The sequence below is a fragment of the Callionymus lyra genome, chromosome 5, assembly GCF_982586985.1.
Source record: "Callionymus lyra chromosome 5, fCalLyr1.hap1.1, whole genome shotgun sequence".
NCBI classification, from domain to species: Eukaryota; Metazoa; Chordata; class Actinopteri; order Syngnathiformes; family Callionymidae; genus Callionymus; species Callionymus lyra.
In genome coordinates, this window is record NC_141822.1 from 8,213,083 (window position 1) to 8,225,150 (window position 12,068).

Sequence of the window (12,068 nt, forward strand, 5' to 3'; positions counted from 1 at the left end):
GGACGAGAACAAGAGCAAGATATGTTTCACTCGTGTAGAAGCATTTTAAACAGTAGTGGAGAATCATCACTTTTTCTGTCTGTTTGCAGGAAAACCATCTAAAGTAGATCATGTTTCAATCAAAATGTACAGAGACGTCAATAATAGGACAAGGAAGGTTCAATACTACTTTTCAAGAGAACGCTGCAAAAAGAGCTCAATTTCTTTAACATGCTACACTTTCTGCCACATACTGACGTATAGCACTGATTAAAATTCAATATTATTCATTTTAATTATATTAGAAATGGTGAAAATGTATCTACTTAAGGGAAGCGTGTCAGTGTTGTCAGAATATTGAATGGTGGAATTTAAAACTTTTCAAATGTTTAAACTTTTATTTATTTTGTACATATATTTTTTTTAATAATTGAGGTCAATATAATATATAAAGAAAGGCTGAATTTGTTAATTAAAGAAAAATTACTGAATCAAAAAATGTCTATATTTTTAATAATGTATTTAAGATAAGTATGTTTTTCTAAATTCAACATTTCTGTAAATCATAGCCTTTTACATTCAAATATACAGTATATCAAATGTCAGTATGTTAGTGCAACCAAAATTACTGAATTGATAAGGGATACCAATTAAAAAATATTAAATTTCAAAATTTTAGTTTTTAATTATTGGTTTTGAATACCTAAATCTATGTGTAAAAAAAATGAAAATATTCCAATGTTTAAATAAATAATTTTAAAAAAGTAATTCAACCCTTAAATAATATTGAATTCAATTATGCAACAAAAAACAAATTCCAACTTTCAATATAGAAGATTTTTGAATTCAGTTGTTACAGAAAAATACATCAATGCTTTAAAACAAAAATTCAATTTAAAAAGTCGATATTTTAAATATTAAATTCAACCATATAGTTCTGACAACACTGACATACTATTAGAAAACATTAAGCTTTATGAGCAGTTTAACGTAAACATCAACATTCTGGTGAATAAAAAAACATGTTCCATCTGCAGGTGACAGTAAACTTGGACATACAATGAGAGACGATAAGAGCATCCACCAGGAAAGGATCTCACACTTTCTCCACTTGACGACTGTTGCCTGGTTACGGAAAACATTTTTTTTTGTAAAGCAGTTATTTTCAGGCGTGTTGGAAGCCAAACTATCAATTGAAAACTTACCCTAGATAAAATAATGTAATTTTTGATGGTAAATGATCTGGTCTACATCGGCTTGTTTATAGACTAATTGAAAAACTTCTTGGCTCCAACATTAGGGAAATTCACGCCATTTGTTCATTTTTGTGTTGCAGTCATTATGTCCTCCCCAGCGAAAAGTACATTTTTTATTGTTCTTATTTTATTTTGATTTATTTTTTATGAAAAATTGCTGTATTTTCTGTGGCTATTGGAAAAAAACAATTTCCCGAAGGAGATCTCCTGAGGGATCAATAAAGTTTTACCTTACCTTACCTTACCTTAAATTGAAATCTCATGAGATACCGGTGATGACTGAGGAAGAGAGGATACAGTGGACTCCAGCAGCTTTTAAAGCTGATGTTTGGACATATTTTGGTTTGAAAACAAATGAAAGCAGTTAAGACTTTGTAAAGAGTCATGTGGTCTGTAAATTCTGCAACACCAGAGTCAAGTACTCGACAATACTACAAATACATCCTTGTTATAAGCATTACTTGCATAACACAATGCATACAGCATTACTACAAGTACATATGGCAATATATCGTATCGTTGTCCCTGTATCATGACTCTAATCTTATCCAATACACCACACTACCTATTAGACTAATTAAAATAGCCTTAACTGAAGTTAAATATATAAATAAATATATAGAAAACAAAGTATGTTAATATTTTAAACAAGAGCTAAATTCCAATAAAGGATAAATTGCGTCGTCAAAAGCGAGGGATGTAATACTTTAAACTTATTACTAATAGATAAAGATCTTTTGTTGAAGAATAAAACATCAACTATTATATATCTCTGGTTGTGGTGATGAAGAACATATAGTTGTTAAGAAAGAAAGCTGTGCTAACAGATACTATAAGATGGTAAGATTTCTCAAAAGACTTTAAGAGACTAATAAGACGTATGAGAGAATGTTTTAAGTGACTTTTTTCAACCAGTTGTGTAATTTAATCAATACTGTCTAGGTCGATGAGTTTCCTGCTTTTATACAACATTATATCAGATTAAAATCCTAAAAATAGTGGTGAAAAAAGAAGCAACGTTGACGTGCGCAGCCGAGTGATGCAAGAGTTTCCTGAAGGAATGAAAGAAATACTCTTTCTTCACAACTAGGTCAGGGTCACCGAGAGCATTTTTGTGAATGAGACGCTTCACAGATTCAAACTATGAAAATTATGCAGAGAAGAAGAGAAGACAAGCATGTCATGTATGAACGATCAGCAACACATGGTAAAGATTCAATTGTAAGGAAGTAAAGGAAGTTATTTATATTTGTAGAACGCTTTTCCAGACCAGGGTCACAAAATATACGTATGGAAACTATAATTGTCGCAATTGTCACTATAGAAACACACTCTTAAATAAATGTTTTAATATTTTTCTTAATTCTCATTGAGAAAATATGTGACTCTATATTAAAATAAGTTGTTTTTTTAAATGGGTTAAGCGGTATTATTTATATATCATAATTAAAAAGAATATTTTCTAAATAAAAAATAAATAAATACACAAGTGTAAAATGTAGACTCTTATTTAATCATGTCGTAAATGTTTTATTTTTGTTGTTGAATTACTCATTACAGATTCATATCAGGCACATCTTACTCTTTAAGGTTAATTTAGAAATATTCATATTTTATTTAAAGTAAAAACGTTATTTAAAAAAAAAAAAACGCTTAGAAAGTCAAATAATAACGATAATGGAGTAAAAAATTTATCATAAAATGCTTTATTTTGTGATTACAACACTGGCAATAAAAGTGTCAAGAATTTAAACAATAATATAATTAATAATAAAAAGTAAAAAACAATAAAGTTATATGTTTATATAATTTTAAATATCGCTATGAATGAGATGACAATGCAAGTATTAGCTAAAGCAGCTAGCTTGTACTTGTCACACTTTTTATTCAAACGCGGAAAAAAAGAACAAAAACCTCAAAATGAGGGGATCTATTAACGTGTAAATACAATAAAATATTTATAAAAAATAACCTAAATGAAAGTATTATACTTTAAATAATATTATTTTATTTCGCTTGTTCTCACCTGTTTCTTGATTGCTACCCGGAACCAGAGTAGGTCACGTGGTTTTGCCTATCCAATCAGGGACGAGCGAGTGTGTATTTAATCAGATGATTCTCCAAACGTTTGGGTTTTTTTCCCGGATTTTACCAACAATTATGTCTCAAAACCAAATATACTATTCAAACAGATACTATGACGATTACTTTGAATATAGGTGAGTCACTGTAAGTGCGATATATATATATTTTTTAACTTATTTAGTGAAATTTGATCGATATTAGAAAAAAATAAAATAAAAATTCAAAACTAAACTAGTAAAAGTCAAATTTATTCTTGGTCCAGTATCGTGGATACTATAGAACATTTACGATCAACAGGTTATTTTATTTATTTTTTATTTTTTATTTTTTACCTCAGACACGTGGTCTTGCCTCGAGAAATGGCGAAATACGTGCCGAGATCTCACCTGATGACTGAGGACGAGTGGAGAAGACTTGGAGTCCAACAGTCCCAGGGATGGATCCACTACATGATCCATGAACCAGGTACTCTTAATACACGAGGATGAAAACTTCTATAATCCATATTTATGGGTTTTTTTTACTCACATTCTTAGACAAGTTAATAAATGATAAGTGACAATTTTATATATTAATTTTCGGAGAGAAAAACATCTATAAACACATATTTTTCTCGCACAGTAAAAAAAGCGACTTGTCTTTTTAAAAGTTGACGTTTTGTGCATGTTTCAGAGCCGCACATCCTCCTGTTCAGGCGGCCCATCACGAAGACTTGATGTATATTTTAAATCTGAACTCTATAGAGGACTATTGTTGATGATGTTGTCCCAGAATCCTTATTTATCTTTTTGGTTTTCCTCAAACTGTGAAAATTGTGTTATGAATATATATTTTTTTTGTCTCAATTTGTCAAATTTTGAATTAAAAAAAACAGAATTTGTTAAAATAAATATTTGGTTTATTGATCAATTACCAAAATGGCCACTGGATGGCGCTAGTTGACAAATGACAACTTCGATATCGACGGACATGAAGGACTTAATCTGTTTTATTTTGGTGAACATGAGACTTTAATTCGTGGCCTTTCGAACTCAATATAAACCTGTTTGTTTGCCACCATTATTTTTATTTACTTTAAAAAACGCATATAACTAACTCTATGGAAAAATATGAATTTTTAAATTCAAAATAAAAATTGTTGGTATACTTCCGCCGTTTTTACATTGAATTTAAAAAGCTAATATAATATAAATAGAAAACATATTGAATTTAGAAAAGTATTTAATACATTGTTGGAATAAGAATATAAAACTGTTGAAAAAGAAAAAAGAAAAATTAAATTCTCAGCTCGTCAAATTGTTTTTTACATGTTAAATTTGGAATTAAAACAATTTTGTTTTACACGTCAAGGAAGTAAAGTTTGACTTAAAAACGTCCATTTTTGGTAAATGTGGGGCTTCAATTTGTAGCTTTTTAAATTCAATATAAAATGGTGGCACATAGTTCCACCATATTTATTTTGGTTTTAATATTCGGTTTTTAACTTAAGTTTTATTCGTAACCTTTTAAATAGAATGAAAATGTTATCGCACCACAATTTCCGTATTTTTGAATTAGAATATCAAACTATGTAAAATAAAAAATATTTAGAGAATATTCGTGGCCTTTTATTTATGGTATTTTAACAATTTCTCTTCAATTAAAAAAAAAGAATTGTGAAAACGATGATACCAAGGTTGGCCACTAGATGGCGCAAATGTCGCTAATAAGTGAATCAGATGCAAATAAAGTTTTATTCTTAACAGAAAAGAACAGCTCGTGCAGGTGGTCATAATGTAACGGCAGCAACAGAATTACAAATGTGTACAAAACGTGTTTCCTCTCGACGTCTTGATCACGACCAGCAGATGATCTTCAGTGACGCCTGGAGGTCCTCAGTGTCCGTCACACGTCTCCTGTCAATCACAGGTGAAAGGTCAGAGGGCGTCGCTCACAGGAGGAGAAGCTTCTTCTCACCCAGGCCTCCTGCCACCTCCTCAGCAGACGCTCGTGCTCGTTCAGAGAACTCCTCCACTGGTTCAAGTCCCGCCACGGAACACTCTCGTCTGTCGACAACATGTGTTTAGTTCATCGTTTACATCTTCAATTATTTATTCGTTTTTTTTGCTATAATCGACAAACTGAGCATGTTTTTGCTCCTGGACAAGAATAAAACACAAATTTAAACAATAATTATCGACTGTTTTCTTTATAATCCAAAAGAAAAAGTTTTAAGTTTTTGCTCATGGAATATTCCACCTATTTGTATTTACACTGAATATTTTAAAGTACTGAACATTATAAAATATGTCAGTTATTTACTAAATAAATGGTGTCAAACATTCTTTTAAAGATCTTGAAAAAATGTCTTTATTTTTATTTCCTTTGCTACAGCGAGTGTCTACTGTGGTGTACCACAAGGATCAGTTTTAGGTCAGATTTTATTTTATTCCTCTTGAAAACTGAGCATTTGTTGTCATTGATACGACGACCAGAGTGTGACTAAAACTGAGGTTCATGTGTGTAAATATAAAATATATAAATGTCAACAAAATTATATTATTTCTGGAAGCAAAAACTTTTTTTTTTTTCTTTTCTGGACAATTTATAATTAAAATATATATATATATATATATATATGCTGTGGAATTTAAAATCCAAAAGAATTAAAGGAATTTTTGCTCCTGAATATTCCTGGATTTTTTTCCTCTAAAAAAAAAACAGTTAAATTTTCCAACCAAACAAATGTATCTGACAGGAAGAAGTTTGTGATTTCTGAATTTGGATTTAACACATTTATCTCTTTCAAGTTCATTTTCTTTCAGTTTGAATCTTAACAGTCTTTATATGATTTATGAGTATTAAATGATTATATAATTGTTGATAATCCAAAGTTTATCTCAAACACATCTTTATAGGTCGACATATCAACACGAACACTGAGCTTAATTTTCATCCTCAAAAAATGACTCCTTGACGGAAAAATTCACATGAATTTGATTGACGAACTGAAGGCTCTGGAAACAAATAAAAACTGAGAATAAAAGTGTTTTAGTGTTTCCTGTAAGTACTTCAGATATATAGTTGTTTTCAAAATAAAATACATTTATATTGAATGTGTGAATTTAACTTTCCCAATAACTAATTTTAATAATATTTTTTGGAATAGTTGAATAATTTATTAAAATATTGATTTAAAAAAAAAAACAATAATTGAATTAATTAATTTTTAAAGATTTTCACATAGTTTAATCATTCAAAAATATATTTTCTAAACTCAATATTTTTTAATTCGTAGGATTTCAAATTCAATATAAAAAAGTGGCCATAATTGAAGTCAGTGTTAAGTTCAAAGGTCGTCTCTAATGTCGACCTTTGACCCAGGAAGGAAGAACGTTCGTCCAAACACCAAATACCTCCGATACTGAGCTGCAGGTCGATCTCTGACGTGTCACTTCCTGTGCTGGCCTCGGCCACGCAGTGGAACGTGGCGTCCTTGAGCAGCGGCGCCTCCTGGATCCAGCTGCTCACCAGAACCGAGCCCGAGCCCAGCAGCTGCCGGTGCTCCTGGACCGGAGAGTTCAGGACGTGTTTGTCCCGCAGCCAGTGGACGCTGATGTCACTGGGACCTGAAGGACGGAAGCGTGAGACGGAGACGCTCGTGGACGGAGATCAGCGGCTTCAGTGTCAACGTGTTAATGTTTTACATGTTTATTTGTTTTTTAAAAACTGAATTCAATTTTATTTTTATTAAAAAGTTCAGTGATTGATTCGTACATTGAAAGGTTGACATTAAAAAAATGTAATACAAATAAAATAAAAAATTCATAGCCTTTTACATTTAAAATTAAAATGGTGGCACTATTTCTACTAATTAAACTATTATTAATTTAAAAGGCTACAAATAAATTTAGAAAAATGTAATGTAATATCAAAACTATATTTTGGAAAATCATTGATGAAATGTATAATCTTTACTTCAATCATTTAAAATAATAAATACATTTAAACGTTCAGTATTCAAAATATTCAAATAAAGAAGTTAAATGACAAACATTTTCAAGATAAGATTAATAAAAAATTCAAAGTTTTGTAAATGTTAATCAAACCATTAAATATTCTGATACCACTGAGTTGCTTCCATAAATCGGAGTAAAAAAAAACAACACAAACCACAATGAAATCCATGCAGCACTTCACGCTTGTTCCGAGCACTTGCATTTTGTAAAAATACAATTTTAAAATCACATTTTTTAAGACCTAAAATAACTTTTGAGACTGAAAATATATACCGAGTAAATACATAATTCTTCGAACTAACTGCATTTAAAAGTGTTGACATCTGGAAAATAATAGGTGCTGATAAAGTTCAAAGATATATTATATTTATATATAAAGACTTTAAATTTGTTTTATTTTTTGTATCATTTTCTCTTTTTTTTATTTTTTATCTTCACATGTTTTGAATGAAATTATTACAAACAAGTAAAAATACTGACTAAACATGCATCAACTAAAATTTTAATTTAAAAATATAAAATAAAATGACATAACCAGAGACCAAATGTAAAAAAAAAGAACTTTAAAAAATAATCGGCTTAAAATTGATGAATAATTGAGAAAAACAATGTTAAACTTTATAAATTAAAAATAAGGTCATATTAAAGCAATTACATTTAAAAAGAAAATGTATTCAGTGTACCAATGAGACCGCCAGGGGGCGCCAACGACCAAGTCCGCAGTTTTACTCTTAAAATATTTACAATGATATAAATATATTCTTTCACCTCCTGGTCCTACAAAGAGACGACATTTTATTCCACGAATGCTTCACGTCTGAATGAAAAAAACAAAGACACTGATCTGAAAAGTTTCACAAATTTTATTGACAAGAACTGTTGCCAAAAAAAAAAAAAAAAAGTCACCTAAACACGTCTGTACATCGCAAAAAAAAAAAAGTTTTTTTTTCCAATATTTACAAAAAATATTTACAGGATTTCAACTAAAATTCTTCATGAGCTCAAGCAACACGACAAACTTGTTAGTGAGCAAACGTCAGCGAGCAAGGGTCAGAGGCAGCAGGACTCACCCACGGCCAGGCAGACGAGCAGGAAGGCCTCGTGGGCGTGGACCCCCCAGGCCTGGTCCTTCAGCAGAGGGGGCAAGAGTCTGACCTCTTGACCCTCCGCCGAGGAAGAGGAAGGCAGAGAGAAGGGAGGACGACCTCCAGAGAAGGAGAGTGAAGGTGAAGAAGCGTCGACAGAAGAAGAAGAGGCTGCGAGGGAGGGAGGGATGGAACATGTGACTTCAGGAAAAGTTGTGTTTTTTCAAATATATTCTTCAAAAATAATATTTTTTTTTTAAAACCTTCAAAAATAATCTTTTAATTTCTTTTCTCACTAAAAGAATCGTCTGGAAAAGATGGTGATGCCGCAGGAAAATGAGGGAAAAATGAAGGAAGTGACGTTAAAAATAAGGGGGAAAAAAGAAAGTATGCAATAAATAAAAAACACAGGTTTTAAATAAATTTCGCTAAAAATATGTAAAAAAAAAAAAAAAGTTTCAGATCGTTTCCAGGGAAGAAGAAGAAAGAGGCGACAGGAAGTGAATCCACAGCGTTAATGTTTTAACAAATAACACGATTTAAAAAAAAAAAAACGTAACCTCGTCTCTCATTGGACGTTTTCCCCACAGTGGTTTGATCGGCTCCCCCTACAGGCTGTACAAAGAACTCCCAATTTTTGGAAAACATCAACGCGTCGTCTTACCAATTTGGTAAAAGAAAAGTTTCCAATTTGGAATTTTTTTTTTTACTCGTAGCTTTTCTTGCTGGACATGTCAACGAAGAAGCTCCGCCCACGATTCCTGCGTCCACACCGTGTAGCATTTAATGCTAACTTGTAGCATTTAATGCTAACTTGTTGTTTTTTTAACATGTAGCATTAAATGCTAACTGTTTTTTTTCGTGTTTTTTCGCGAGTTTTATGATTTCAAAGTGACGCCAAATTTCTTCTTATGGCGTATTTTTAAATCTTCATCATCAGGAATCAAAGTCGTGTGGACGCAGAGTCCCGTCGCGGAGATGCTAGCGTCGCCCGTTCCAGCGCTAAAGCTCGTCGGCGTCGGCGAACTGTATGGGCTGCGCCGTGCAGTCCACGTCGAAGGGTTTCTCCGCCGAGAGCATCTCGTCCCCGAAGGAGATCCTGCCGTTGCCGCACTCCGGCTCGGTCTCGTACCCGGTGTCGCGGAGCGCCCGCAGGCTCTGCGCCGTCTGACCGCCGCCGCCATTCTGCGTTGGCGGCGGCGGCTCGGCGGCGGCGTCGACTTTGTCCACCGCGGACGCCTCCATCATCAGACCCGCCTCGCAGGTCCGGTACTCGGTCTGCGCCGCGCTCTTGTGGCTCCCGAGGAGCGCCGCCCGCAGCCGCAGACACGGCGGCGGCAGGTACTGCATGTAGCAGTTGTAGGCGAGGGCGGCGAGGAAGAGCAGGAAGAGCAGGAAGAGGAGCAGGAAGAGCGAGACGAGCGCCGTGTTGTTGTTGTGCTGCAGGTACCCCGCCTCCGGGTCCTGGCTCTCCGGTCGGGAGGCGCTGGATCGTGGGAGCACGGGCTCGGGCCCCAGGACGAAAAAGGTGCCGCCCTGGGACTGGGTTAGTGGGGCGTCGGTCCGGGGCGTGAAGCTAGGCGCGGTGGCGCGAGCTAAGGTTAGCACGGTGGCGTCGGGCTGGGCAACGTTACCTTCCCCGCGGTGAGTCGCCGTGACCTCGGCGTGACGGGAGGGCGGGAGGTCCAGAGCCAGGGAGTACGCCTTCAAGAGGCGGCTGAAGTTCCTCCCGACGCCGTGAGACCACTCCACGGACCAGCACTCGTACTGGCCCTGGTCCTCGGGGGCCACGCTGTAGATGAGGAGGGAGTTCTCCCGGATGAAGTGGAAGCGAGAGTCCTCGGTGAGCGGCGAGCCGTTGAGCTTCCACGTCTGCTGGGCGGCGTTGGAGGCGAGCGAACACGGAAGCTCCACGGAGGCGCCGGGCTTCGCTCGCACGCCGCTGTAGTCGGTCGTCAGGAGACGAGGCGCTGAGGAGATGAAGCTACAGTCACGACGACACTCTCCATATGTTATATTAAAAGTGAGAAGAAAATGGTTAATATTTTAAGTCAGTTAAAAAAAAAAAAAAGTATAAATATTTTTGGATTATTGTCAAAAAAAAAGTGCAAAACGTTTCATTTATTAAAAAAGAAAAATCAAATATTTTTGGGTAATTATTTAAAAATTATATATATTATCGAAATTTCAATATGGAAGTGTGTAAAATGTTTTTTTTTTCTTTTTCCAAGTCAAATATTTAAAACTCTTTGAATATAATTTTGATAATTAAAAAAATATTGAATTCAATTATTAACTCATGTGTTATCTCTGGGTCAAAGTGACCCAGTGGCCCGAAAAACAAAAGGCTGTTCACTTTGACCTTGAGATAACACATGAGTTAATAATTGAATTCAATAATTTCTATATTAAACTTAAAAAAATATATATTTTTAATAATTAACTTAATTTTTTAAAATATGTTTTAATAAATAAATAAACACACTTTAATACTCTTATTCCAAATTAATTTATCTAAAGTCAATATTGTTTTAATTTAATGTAAAAAAAAGAAAAAAAAAAGAAGATAAATAATGTTGGTATTATAGCGCCACCATGTTTATATTTAATGTTATAGGCTAAGGATTTGAAAAGAATACATTTCAAAAACTTATTTAAGTATTTGGAATAATAATATCAAACTCTTTAAACAAAAGAGTTCATTCATTTTTTAAATATTAGATTAGCTTAATTCAGTTATATATAAACTACACAAATTCGACCATTTAATATAGAAAGTTTTGAATTAAATTATTCTTATATAATTCAATGCTTCAACTATATATACACATATATAAAGTTGTGAATATTTCTAAATAATGTATAAAAATGAAAGAATTTTGATAATAAAAAAAATAATTTACACAAAGATATTACATTTATAAAAATAATTTAGGAATTAATTGAATTAATGATCAAACTATGTGTAAAAATGTATTCACACTGAAAAACTTTATAATTCAAAAACGTAATTAAATGATATATATATATATATATATACACACATTTAATTATATAAGTATAAGTATTTTTCATATTCAACCTAAAAAATACTAAATAGAATTATTACAAAAAAATAAATTAATAAAAATGAATAAAATATATTAAAAAAATATATATAATAAAATTAATAATAATAAATAGTTTAATTTCAATGTATTGATGCTAAACCTCCACAGATCAGTTTCTTCACCTGCTGGACACTGGTCTGCGTCGCCGCTGAGGCTCTGGATCAAAGAGCTGCAAGAATCAAGAACAAACACGTTAATACACAGAGTTACACGTTTGGAAAAAAGATGCTGTTTTGAAAACACGGAGCCGATACCTGAGCTGCTGACTGGGGGTTCCCAGGATGTTGACACATGCGTCGCCATGAGGGTTCCACGCACAGTAGGGGTCGCGGGCCAGAACGCAGTCCATGCACGACTGGTAGCGGCCGCAGGAGGACGTGGGCGACTGGACCACACCCGAGTCAGAACCAGCGTAGAGCGAGCGAGTCTGAATATCACAATCAAACCTGAATCAAACTCTACTCTGTGATACCCCTTAGAACACATTTCAAACTCTGACATCTAGAAAGACTTATACTCTGGAGAGATTTATTTGTGAAATTATTAACACATTAT

The 12,068-nt window shown here is 33.7% G+C and overlaps 3 protein-coding genes across 9 annotated transcripts in view; 1 reads left to right on the forward strand and 2 right to left on the reverse strand.

Annotated features, from left to right (window-relative positions):
- Nucleotides 1-3,395: 3,395 nt before the first annotated feature.
- LOC148079219 (cyclin-dependent kinases regulatory subunit 2) lies at nucleotides 3,396-4,071 on the forward strand. Its single transcript, XM_087790690.1, has 3 exons — nucleotides 3,396-3,454; nucleotides 3,658-3,785; nucleotides 3,993-4,071. The coding sequence occupies exons 1-3, from the start codon at nucleotides 3,396-3,398 to the stop codon at nucleotides 4,034-4,036; spliced, it is 231 nt and encodes a 76-aa protein (XP_087646816.1). The 3' UTR covers nucleotides 4,037-4,071.
- Nucleotides 4,072-5,216: 1,145 nt separating this feature from the next.
- LOC148079220 (uncharacterized) lies at nucleotides 5,217-9,186 on the reverse strand. Its single transcript, XM_087792274.1, has 4 exons — nucleotides 9,114-9,186; nucleotides 8,389-8,523; nucleotides 6,716-6,928; nucleotides 5,217-5,365 (listed from the first exon to the last, which is right to left on the reverse strand). The coding sequence occupies exons 1-4, from the start codon at nucleotides 9,184-9,186 to the stop codon at nucleotides 5,223-5,225; spliced, it is 564 nt and encodes a 187-aa protein (XP_087648400.1). The 3' UTR covers nucleotides 5,217-5,222.
- sema4d (sema domain, immunoglobulin domain (Ig), transmembrane domain (TM) and short cytoplasmic domain, (semaphorin) 4D) overlaps nucleotides 8,164-12,068 on the reverse strand; it is a 49,915-nt gene continuing 46,010 nt past the window's right edge. For all 7 annotated transcript variants that reach the window (XM_087790693.1, XM_087790696.1, XM_087790691.1 and 4 more), the window contains 3 exons: nucleotides 11,768-11,940; nucleotides 11,636-11,682; nucleotides 8,164-10,373 (listed from right to left, as the gene is read on the reverse strand). In XM_087790693.1, coding sequence (XP_087646819.1) covers nucleotides 9,406-10,373; nucleotides 11,636-11,682; nucleotides 11,768-11,940 — 1,188 coding nt within the window. In that variant the 3' untranslated portion in view covers nucleotides 8,164-9,405. The remainder of the gene's footprint in view (nucleotides 10,374-11,635; nucleotides 11,683-11,767; nucleotides 11,941-12,068) is intronic.

Excerpts from the sequence above, each read along its gene's own strand:
- LOC148079220 (XM_087792274.1), bottom strand. The coding sequence starts at position 9,186 with ATGCTACACGGTGTGGACGCAGGAATCGTGGGCGGAGCTTCTTCGTTG. Across the intron at positions 8,524-9,113 it reads TCCAGCAAGAAAAGCTACGA|GTCGTCCTCCCTTCTCTCTG; the intron begins GTAAAAAAAAAA and ends CCTTCTCTGGAG. Across the intron at positions 6,929-8,388 it reads GCTCGTCTGCCTGGCCGTGG|GTCCCAGTGACATCAGCGTC; the intron begins GTGAGTCCTGCT and ends TCCGTCCTTCAG.
- LOC148079219 (XM_087790690.1), top strand. The coding sequence starts at position 3,396 with ATGTCTCAAAACCAAATATACTATTCAAACAGATACTATGACGATTAC. Across the intron at positions 3,455-3,657 it reads GACGATTACTTTGAATATAG|ACACGTGGTCTTGCCTCGAG; the intron begins GTGAGTCACTGT and ends TTTTTACCTCAG. Across the intron at positions 3,786-3,992 it reads CTACATGATCCATGAACCAG|AGCCGCACATCCTCCTGTTC; the intron begins GTACTCTTAATA and ends TGCATGTTTCAG.